The 12,054-nt window shown below is 33.1% G+C and overlaps 2 protein-coding genes across 2 annotated transcripts in view; one reads left to right on the top strand and one right to left on the bottom strand.

Moving 5' to 3' along the window:
- LOC107868299 (uncharacterized GPI-anchored protein At1g61900) overlaps nucleotides 1–12,054 on the bottom strand; it is a 77,039-nt gene that overhangs the window by 52,212 nt on the left and 12,773 nt on the right. The gene's annotated exons all lie outside the window — the stretch shown is intronic.
- LOC107868301 (pentatricopeptide repeat-containing protein At2g42920, chloroplastic-like) lies at nucleotides 5,533–7,576 on the top strand. Its single transcript, XM_016714957.2, has one exon. It carries the CDS (start codon nucleotides 5,660–5,662, stop codon nucleotides 7,238–7,240), a length of 1,581 nt encoding a protein of 526 aa, XP_016570443.2. The 5' UTR covers nucleotides 5,533–5,659; the 3' UTR covers nucleotides 7,241–7,576.

The raw sequence follows: 12,054 nt of genomic DNA, 5'->3' as shown, positions 1-12,054 counted from the left end.
TCCGCCCCAATAGGATTTGAGGCGTGACAAGATTTAAGAATAAGTGTTTGCTCGTTGAATTATTGAATGCCTGAAATGAGTGTTGAATGGTTTGGTTTTATTGCTTTTGGATCGAATATATCATTTAGCTGGGGAATGCCTCAAGACACATTTTATTTATTCACCGAAAAATGTCCCGACATACTATGTTGGCGGAAGACGTTCGTGAGAAAGGACCGAGGCGTCGGATAAATCCTGGGAGCATAGTTAGGCTTAGTATAGGTTAGACAGGATTTATTTTTCGCATTTTATTTATTTTGGGTATGTATAATCGGACTGAACACTATACTTTGATTCATTTTGTTTGGTTTGTTTGTTTACTTTACGTGCTTCTTTGTGGTTTGTACATTCGTAGTGTCAAAATTAGTCGATATACTCCACCAAGCGAGCGTGGTCGAACCATAGAATCGAGGGGTGCCTAACACCTTCCCTTTGGTCAACAAAATTCCTTAGCCGGAATCTCTGTTCGCAAACCAATTTAAAGAGTCAAATGGTTTTGAAAAGGATTTTCGAATAGAAGACTTGGCACACCAGATTATGCCAAGTGGTGACTCTGATTTCGAATGTAAATACAATCCTTCTTCAAAACAAATCATTTTTTTTTCACTTAATAATAAAAATCTTTTCGAACTTAAAACGAATCTTTTTGGAGTACGAAAAAGGGGTGTGACAATATGCACAATCATGAGAATGCATACACAAAAATATTTAAGCTAAATAAGATAAAAAAATTTATTTTTAAGAATGAATAAATACAACGTGCAAATAAAATATAAAATAAAAAAGCAAAAAGTAAGGTGGAGGATATTACAAACAACTTATTCTTAGAAACTATACGGTGCATATTATTTTGAATATGACAAATCAAACACTCAATAAGAAATAATGTAATTATAACTATTCTCAGCATAACTTATCACAACATAATTTATCTCAGCATAACTTGTCTTCAAATCAGACGACCCCTTAGCGTGTACGCGTGCACATACGGTTGGTTTGTAATATTTTTTTCAGTTGTCTCTTTTTTGGGGGGTTGTTTTTTAGTAAATCACATTTTTTTAATTTCTCTTGTAAATTATGAACCATTCAAACCAAGATCTAAAAATCTCTTTAAGCAAATTAAAAATCTCATGATGTTATAAATCTGTTATGTAAACTTGAACAAAACTAAAGATGATATAAATTTGGAGAATGTAAGATTGTTTTCTGTGTTTATTTCTTCACAAACCATAGGCTATTTATAGCCCAAATTATGAACCCTACATAATTTAATATTCAAGAGGTGGGAAAAATTACCCACTTAAAGAAAAGATAAGCTAAGTGGACACTTATGTCATCCATTAGCTAAATGGATGCTTAATGTCATCCATTTTGAGAACCTTTATTATTCTCTTATTTATTTCTACCATTATGACGATAATTATTTCTTCCTCTTCCACGTCCTTTCCCATGTCCACGGCCATGGCCTCGCCCACGACCGCGATAATAATTTTGCCTTATTTCAGGCTAATCATGCGCTGCTACAACATTCGCTTCAGGGAATGGAGCACATCCAATGGGACGAGCTTCATGATTTTTCATTAACAAAGTATTATTCTGCTCTGCCACAAGTAGGCATGTAATCAATTCAGAATATTTCTTAAATCCCTTTTCACGATATTGCTGTTGTAGCAATACATTAGAAGCATCAAAAGTGGAAAAAGTTTTCTCTAGTAAGTCCTCATCAATGATGGTTTCTCCACATAATCTTAATATTGAACTTACTTTATGAATAGCAGAATTATACTCAACTACGATTTTAAAATATTGAAACAGTAGGTGTATCCAGTCATATTTTGCTTTTGATAATACCGTCAATTTTAAGTGGTGATATTGATCCTTCAAGTTGGTCCATAATTCAAGTGGATCCTTCACAGTTAAATATTCAGTTTTTAATCCTTCTGGAGGTGATGACGAAGAAAAATCATAACTTTTGCCTTATCTTGACTTGATGAGTTATTTTCTTGTTTAATAGTATCCTCAAGACCTCTAGTGTCAAGGTGAATTTCAGCATCAAGGACCCAAGATAAATAATTCTTTCCGATAATATCGAGTGCCACAAACTCAAGTTTCGATAAATTTGACATAGTGAAACTATCATAAAAAGATTAATAAGTTAGATATAATGGTATTTTCAAAATAAGATAGCCATCTCAAATAAATCTAAATAGAATTATATATTGTTAATAGATTATTATCAAAATTTTATTTCCTTTAGCAATTTATATTTTTGTGTGTGTGTGGAGTCTAAAAAACAAATAGTTACATAATACGTACCTTATAAGGGGACTTCGTGCTGATGACGTATTATAAATCTGTTATGTAAACTTAAACAAAACTAAAGATGATATAAATTTGGAGAATGTAAGATTGTCTCATCAAAATGACAATCAGCAAATCTTGTCGTAAATAAATCTCCAGTCATAGGTTCCAAATATTTTATAATAGAAGGAGATTCATATCCAACATATATTTCCAGCCTTCTTTGAGGACCCATTTTTGTGTGTTGTGGTGGAGTAATTGGAACATATACCGCACATTAAAAAATTCTTAGATGAGAAATATTTGACTCTTGACCAAGAGTCAATTGTAATGGGGAGACTTTATGATAACTTGTGGGCCTTATCTGTACAAGAGCTGCTGCATGCAAAATAGCATGACCCCATATCGAAATGAAAAGTTTTGTTCTCACAAGTATTGGTCTAGCGATTAATTGAAGGAGTTTAAAAAATGATTCTGCTAGACCATTTTGAGTATGAACATGTTCAACCGGATGTTCAATTGTTATTCCAGTTGACACACAATAATCATTAAAAGTCTGGGATGTAAATTCACCCGCATTATCAAGACTAATTATCTTTATTGTATATTCTGAAAACTATGCTCTTAACTTTATTATTTGAAAAATTAATCTCGCAAATGCCAAATTATGAGTTGATAATAAAAAAACATGTGATCATCTTGTAGATGCATATATTAAAATCATACAATACTTAAATGGCCCACATGGTGGGTGAATGGGCCCACATATATCACCCTGTATACGTTCCAGAAATACGGAGGATTCAATTTCCACTTTCATTTTTTATGGCCTAGTAATTTATTTACCTTGAGAACATGTAGCACAAGAGAATTCCTTAAATTGAAGAATCTTCTGTTTCTTCAATGAGTGTCCATATGAATTCTCAATTATTTTGCGCATCATATTAGAACCGAGATGGCCCAACCAATCATGCCAGATAATAAAATTATTTGAATCAGTAAACTTCTGATTCATTATGACATATGTTTCAACAATGCTAATACTTGTATAGTATAAGCTGGAAGAAAGAGCAGGTAAATTTTCAAGTATATATTTATTACCCGACTTTATTGTAGTAATATAAAGATATTCAATTTTTTCATCATTGGTAGTCTCAATGTGATAGCCATTTTGACGAATGTCTTTGATACTTAATAAGTTTTTTTTGAGACTTACTACAATATATGCTTCATCAATCATCAAATTTGTTCCTCCGGGAAGTAATAAGTTAGCTTTTTTGGAACCTTCAATTAATCTTTCACTACCACATATAGTATTAATATTGGCTTCTTTCATCACCAAATGAGAGAAATATTTCTTATCTTTTAGAATAGTATGTGTGGTAGCACTATCTATAAGACATATATCATCGTAACTTATTTTGGATCCAATTGATGATTGAAAAATTTTCATATTCTTTAAATAAAAAAAACATATTATAAGAATTTTGAAAAACTAACATAAGAAATGTAGAAATAAAAAACACACGGTACTTTAATGAAACAAAAAAAAACATAATTGCAAACAAAAGAAAATAATAACTTTCTTTATAATTATTCTCAACTAAGGTGATCAGTTCTTCAATTAATGTTCTCATAGAAATCTTCAGCCTTCAAATGGGTAATATCTGATAGGCCCTTAAAGTCACATTATTGTAAGAAAGATTTGCCTCAACATCATCATATGTATTTGATGGACCTGCTTCATCATCATCACCTCGAAAGGTCAAGTGTACTTCCACATCATTTTCTTTTCTTTTAAGGGAAGCTTGATAAAGTTTGACAAAATAATCAGGCGTACGATAATTAAGTGCTCAATGACCTTTCACGCCACATCTATGACAAATACTAGCTTTACCCTTTGAAGAATTATTTTGAGAACCTTTATTATTCTCTTATTTATTTCCACCATTATGACAATAATTATTGCTTCCTCTGTCACTTCCTTGCCCACGTCCACGGCCATGGCCTCGCCCACGACCGCGATAATAATTTTGCCTTATTTCAGGCTAATCATGCGCTGCTACAACATTCGCTTCAGGGAATGAAGCAGATCCAGTGGGACGAGCTTCATGATTTTTCATTAACAAAGTATTATTCTGCTCTGCCACAAGTAGGAATGTAATCAATTCAGAATATTTCTTAAATCCCTTTTCACGATATTGCTGTTGTAGCAATACATTAGAAGCATCAAAAGTGGAAAAAGTTTTCTCTAGTAAGTCCTCATCAGTGATGGTTTCTCCACATGATCTTAATATTGAACTTACTTTATGAATAGCAGAATTATACTCAACTGCGGTTTTAAAATCTTGAAATCGGGGGTGTATCCAGTCATATTTTGCTTTTGGTAATACCGTCAATTTTAAGTGGTGATATCGATCCTTCAAGTTGGTCCATAATTCAAGTGGATCTTTCATAGTTAAATATTCAATTTTTAATCCTTCATGGAGGTGATGACGAAGAAAAATCATAACTTTTGCCTTATCTTGACTTGATGAGTTATTTTCTTGTTTAATAGTATCCCCAAGACCTCTAGTGTCAAGGTGAATTTCAGCATCAAGGACCCAAGATAAATAATTTTTTCCGGTAATGTCGAGTTCCACAAACTCAAGTTTCGATAAATTTGACATAGTGAAACTCTCATAAAAAGATTAATAAGTTAGATATAATGGTATTTTCAAAATAAGATAACCATCTCAAATAAATCTAAATAGAATTATATATTGTTAATAGATTATTATCAAAAGTTTATTTCCTTTAGCAATTTATATTTTTGTGTGTGTGTGTGGAGTCTGAAAAACAAATAGTTACATAATACGTACCTTATAAGGGAGCTTTGTGCTGATAACGTGTTATAAATCTGTTATGTAAACTTGAACAAAACTAAAGATGATATAAATTTGGAGAATGTAAGATTGTTTTCTATGTTTATTTCTTCACAAACCATAGGCTATTTATAGCCCAAATTATGAACTCTGCATAATTAAATAATTCAAGAGGTGGGAAAATTACCCACTAAAAAAAAGATAAGCTAAGTGGACACTTATGTCATCCATTAGCTAAATGGATGCTTAATGTCATCCATTCACAACACATGAGAAAATGTTACAGGATAGAACAAATAATCCAGTCCAGTGCTTAAGTGATTGAATTGAGGACCAATAGGCCCTACATACCTTATCCACTGTTCTCAAACTAGAAAACTTAAACAAACTGCTCTGTCCAACACATCCTTTGATAAATTTTGCTCTTATTTAGACATCAAGAATATAAAACACAGATGCCACCAAGTGTTTGCTCATCCAATCCATCATCAACTTCCATTTCAAAGTTCATTTCAGAACAACCATATCTTCATATGCTAGAAACAAAATGTAGGACTATGACAGACCTCAAAAAGATTCACGCCCATCTCATAAAAAGTGGTGTAATTAAGGACAAAATAGCAGCTAGCCGTGTCCTTGCATTTTCATCCAAGTCCCCTCCTATTGGTGACATCAATTATGCAAACTTGGTTTTCACTCAGATAGAAAATCCAAATCTTTTCAGTTGGAACACTATCATTAGAGGTTTCTCAGAGAGTTCGACACCACAATATGCAATTCATCTCTTCATTGAAATGTTGAACACTTCACAAGTAGAACCATTCTTGCTCACTTATCCTTCGGTTTTTAAGGCCTATGCTCGATGTGGTCTTGCCAAAGACGGAGCTCAACTTCATGGGAGAATCATAAAATTAGGCCTAGGATTTGACACATTCATAAGAAACGCTCTGTTGCATATGTATGTAAGTCGTGGATTTTTGGTTGAAGCAAGGAAATTGTTCGACGAGGCTGAGGCTGAGGACGTTGTTTCTTGGAATTCCATGATCATGGGCTTAGCTAAATCGGGAGAAATCGATTATTCTTGGAGGTTGTTCAGTAAAATGCCAACTAGAAATGATATTTCTTGGAACAGTATGATAAGTGGATTTGTTAGAAATGGGAAGTGGACTGAAGCATTGAACCTGTTTAGCACAATGCAAAAGGAAAAAATTAAGCCAAGTGAATTCACCCTGGTGAGTTTGTTGAATGCTTGTGGACACTTGGGAGCACTTGAACAAGGGAACTGGATTTATAACTATGTTAAAAGGAACAACGTTGAGTTGAATGTCATTGTTGTTACTGCAATTATAGACATGTATTGCAAGTGTGCAAACGTTGAAATGGCGTGGCAAGTTTTCGAGAGAGTCCCTAACAAAGGGTTATCATCTTGGAACTCTATGATTTTGGGCTTAGCTACTAATGGTTTCGAGGATGAAGCAATTAAGCTATTTGCAAGGCTACAATGCACGAGTCTCAAACCAGATTCTGTGAGTTTCATTGGTGTCCTAACTGCATGCAATCACTCGGGATTGGTAGATAAAGCTAAAGACTACTTCCAATTATTAATGGATAAAGAATACGGTATTGAACCATCAATTAAGCACTATGGTTGTATGGTCGATATACTTGGCCGAGCAGGACAACTTGAAGAAGCAGAAGAGATTATAACAAGTATGAAAATGGAACCTGATGCTGTCATATGGGGTTCTTTGTTATCGGCTTGTAGGAGTCATGGAAACATAGCATTGGCAAGATGGTCAGCTGAGCATTTGCTTGAGTTGGATCCAAATGAAAGCAGTGGCTATGTATTGATGGCAAATATGTATGCAGCCTCAGGCCAGTTTGAAGAAGCTATGGATGAAAGAATTTCAATGAAAGAGAAACATATAGAAAAAGAACAGGGATGCAGTTCAGTACAAGTTAATGGAGAAGTTCATGAGTTTGCTTCTGGTAGGAAGTTAGATTCTGAGTTTAATGGTATACACTATATTCTTTGATACTCTAGACAAAGGAATTTTATTTGTTATTGTCTACCATTTGTAATCAGAAACTATTTTGTTTGCCACTCATCACCTTATGAACTAATTAAGAGGAACATAGTTAGTAAATTTAGGAGTATATTTCATGTCAACTAGAATACATGGGACAAGTTGATCTGTTGGTGATGGCAATCAACACAAAAGAAGGATCTGTTGAGAGTAGTTGAATGTACCAAAACACCAATGGCTTTATAGTTGATATGGTGTTGTCATGGCTTTGCCGAATTATAACACTCAATTGACATCATAGTTTCAAGGTTGAGATACAACACTTGGTTGACATCTCATATGTTAGATTGGATTTGTTATTTAAATTTTCAACTTTTATCATTAGCTAAAGTTATAAACCAAAAAAACCGAACTAAACCAACTAGAACCAAACCGATGGTTATTTTTTTATTTGGTTTGGTTTGGTTTTAGAAATTTTAAAACCAATTAAGTTGGTTTGGTTATGGTTTTGACCAATAACCGACCCAAACCGATCCATGAACACCCCTATCCAACATCACTTGGATATTTTGTCGCTTGTTTCTATCTATGCAGTGAAAAATATCTAAAGTGGATTTTTTTGAAAGAATGAATGTCATAGTTTTCTAGTTAAATTTCTAGAATAGTCTAGTGAATGAATATCATATTTTTCTAATAAAGTTTCTGGAATACTCCACATAGTATTTAGGATAATTATCTTAGAGAAATATCAACATTATTCTTAGATAGCTAGAAGATAAAAGTTGTCTAGATTGCTCGTGCAGAAGTATCTAGAACCATTCATGGATAACTATAAATAGGAGTGGTCTTCGTACATTCGTAACCAACCTAAATAAATCTTAATTGACTAGATACGTGTCCCTTTTAATTCATTCAACTCTCAAGTGTTTAAATAAAAAAGAAAAATAAACCCTCAAGTGTCTCTTTTAACTCATTTCTTCTAAAGGTAGAGGTATAATCAAAGATTGTGATAGAATGATAAGTACTTTTTTATTCTTATCAGAGGTCTCGTGCTCAAATGTTTATCCCTAGAATGGAATATTTCGGCTCTAATTTGAATTAGTCGGATTTCAACATGAATATCAAACACCAAGTAAGAAATCAAAAGAAAAAGTATCGAGGTGTTAAAATATTCTTCTTTTTTTAAAAAAAAAAAATTTTAGGTTCAATATTTTGACAACATAAACAGACATTTAAAATTGAACTTAGCTGACAAGTAAACACTAACTTTGAGAGTGTGTTTGTAAACATCTCTATTTGGTGTAGATTGATAAATGAACACAAATTAGTTTTTAGTGTATTTTATGGATGTTGCAATGCTGACATGACACATAAATTTTGAAGATATCTAGATGATTATTTTGTTAAAGTATTCAATTGACATAATAGAAATGAGTTAAAGTGTTTAAATACACATATTCATAGTTTAAGCATTGTAAACTAAGATCAAATTTAAGTGTCTGATTATAAATTATGTTTGTTGTAAAATGTTCGATCTATTATAAAAAAAAAAAAGAGAAACTCATTTCTTAAAACACATTCTATTCAAATATAATCTTTCAAGCTAAATCTCGTAAGGTTAGGAGTCTAATTTTCTAATAGAATCGTGAATTCGAATTAATCGAACTTCAAAACAAGTATAAGATATCAAGAAATCAAAGGAAAAAACAAACGAAATGATATATATATTGTAAAGATAAATCGACTAAACAAAAGTCAATTACAATAAAATGAAAACACATATATAAGGAAAATTAGAAGTCTTTCTATTCTATCTTTCTTTTTTCTTCACTCATACAATATAGACGTTTATTACCTTCCTGCTACGTCGTATCGTAATAATTTCTCTAGTACTACATCTTCCATAGATCAAAGTATTTCGTTTTCTTTCTATCTTTTTTTTTTCTTTTTTTCCTCGCTCATACAATATAGACGTTTATTACCCTCCTTCTACGTCTTGATGTAATAATTTCTCTAATATTACGTCTTTCATAGATCAAAGTATTTCATTTTCTTTTCTTTCTTTTTTTTTTTACTTTTTTTTCCTCACTCATACAGTAGAGACGTTTATCACCTTCCTTCTATGTTTTGCTGTAATAATTTCTCTAGTATTACATTTTTCATAGATCAAAGTATTTCGTTTTCTTTTCTATCTGTTTTTTTATTTTTTTTCCCGTCACTCATAAAATATAAACATTTATTATATTCCTTGTACGTCTTACCGTAATAATTTCTCTAGTATTACGCCTTTCATAGATCAAAATATTTTGTTTCCTTTTCTTTCTTTTTTCCTTTTTCGTCACTCATACAAAAGCCAAGTAGAAAGAAGTGAAGCATTTGTTAGTCTTGAAAACAAATCCCAAAGACCTACTAAAAGGGAAGGGGACAAAAAGACTTGGTACTAAAAGAGGAAAAGAACACTTTTCTAGGTGTCCAAAAGAGGAAAAGGCCACCAACCCTTCAAAAGCGTGTCTTGCCCATAAGCTGTAAGACAAGTCTAACTTTTTTGAATGTGAAAAAGGGATCCAATCTTGATGTTTTCTTCCCCAAGGCAGAAATACACTTCTTCAAGAATTGAAAATTGAACCAAAATTTCAAAGTTGGAAAAATAAGAACCTTTCAAAAACCGCAATCAATCCTAGACCATCACATCACCAATTTTCGTACAATACCAAAACTTAGGGCTCAAAATCTTGGATTCTTAGTTTCTTGTTGTTGGTTCTTATACTAATTGGCAACTAGTAACTACCTACTAAGTTGTAAATTAGTTTTTGAATACGTTTCTTCGTGTTAGCATTATTTTTGTGCTTTTATTATTTTTGAATCGTAGTATTTCTTGGTTCAAGTTCAGACATTACTTTCTTGAGTCTTCAAGCAAAGAATCCATTCCAATCATGGAGTAGACTCACACCTCGACTCATCACAAACTACAAGCCGATTTGCAATGCTTGTGAAACCAAGTGTGAGATGATCAAGGCGTGAGAGAGTGTGGTAAGGAGTTTGTGAACTAATTGTTTTTTTTTGTTTCGTGAGTTTGTTTTGTTTTTAGGTACAATTGAAATGGAACCCGCAGTTTCTGTTGGGTTCAATAGGTGTGAATGGAAAATGGAGGGACATAACCTTTGAGGAAAAGACATATTATTTTTAAAAAGGAGTGACTATTCAGATAGTTGTGTCTGTTCAGAAAAAGACACAATTTTTTGAATGAACAGACATGACTCTTCCAAAGGATACACCTTTTTGGATGAACCATTGCCACCTTTCGGAAGGGGCACTTGATGGCTATATAAAGCTGCATTTGTCCACAGGTTTAGGAATGAAAATTTTTCTGCAATAAAACTCTTCTTGTTTTCTGAAAATATACTCCGTGTGATCATCGAATCGTTGAGTGAGTTCGAAGAGATTTAAATTGTTTGAGGTACCGCTACAGTTGATTTTTTTGGTCATTTTATCCTGGGAGGAAGATTCTACAACCTCTAGTACAGTGAGGAGAATTATTCCTTAAGAATACTCTGTGAAGTCGGGGGACTTGGCCTTAAAATTCTATTTCATCTATTTTCTGAAAATAAACACACTTCTTAGATAGATTATTCATAATCTAGTGTTGAAGGTGTTAAATAACTTCAAAAGTGTTCTTGTCTTAGACTTGAACTAGAGTTGAAGTTTGTGTTGCATGTCTACAAATTCTTGTATCTGAACATTGAAAGATAACAATCTTAAGGAATAATTCAGAATTTGTATTGCTTGTTTTTGTAGATTAAAGCTTTAAGATTTCTACTCTGTTTGGACTTAACTAGTGATTAGAAGACATAAAATCTTCATCACAAGTTAAAGATCACTCGGTTGACGATTGGAAGTCATAAAAACTTCAAATTTAACGAGAAACAAGAAGTGTTTAAAGTTGTTTCAAATTTTTAATAAGTATTTCAATATACTAAAGGTACTGTCTTATGGTGACAGGAAAAATGACTAACGAAAGTCAAATGTAAGATGCGGCTTCGACAGTGGGGCCAACTAGTATTGCCTCAACAAGTCGAATAAATGCTCCGCAACCTATGGCACCTGCAGAGAAGCCCAAAAAATTTGCGAGCATTGACTTTAAGAGATGGAAGCAGAAGATGTTCTTCTACCTCACAACACTATGTCTTCAAAGGTTCACTAGTAAGGATGCTCCTGAGGTGCCCGAGGGAACCTCGGACAAAGAGCGTTTCATAATTGTAGAGACTTGGAAGCACTCAGACTTTCTTTGCAGGAATTATATCTTGAGTGGTCTCCAAGACGACCTCTATAACGTTTACAGTGGAACTAAGGCATCGAAGGAATTGTTGGGGGCACTAGAACAAAAATACAAGACAGAGGATGCATGAATTAAGAAATTCTTTGTTGCGAGGTTCTTGGAATTTAAAATGATAGATAGCAAATCGGTTGTCTCTCAAGTGCAGGAATTGCAAGCAATCATCCACGATCTCTTAGCGGAAGGTTTAATTGTGAATGATGCATTTCAAGTAGCAGCAATCATTGAGAAGCTACCACCTATGTGGAAAGACTTCAAAAACTACTTGAAGCACAAACGCAAAGAGATGACTGTCAAAGATCTTATTGTCCGACTACGTATTGAAGAGGATAATAAGGCTGCTGAGAGAAGGTCAAAAGGGAATTCTACAATTAATGGAGCACATATTGTAGAAGATGACCAAAATAATTCTAAGAAAAGGAAGAAAGTTGAACAAGGAAGCACTTTCCCTTGAATTTCTTCTTGGGTTGATTGCTTCCTTGTTCAACTT

This window comes from Capsicum annuum, chromosome 4 (assembly GCF_002878395.1).
Source record: "Capsicum annuum cultivar UCD-10X-F1 chromosome 4, UCD10Xv1.1, whole genome shotgun sequence".
Taxonomy (NCBI): Eukaryota; Viridiplantae; Streptophyta; class Magnoliopsida; order Solanales; family Solanaceae; genus Capsicum; species Capsicum annuum.
Note: the sequence above shows the minus strand (reverse complement) of the source record. Positions and strands in the feature narration are given on the sequence as shown.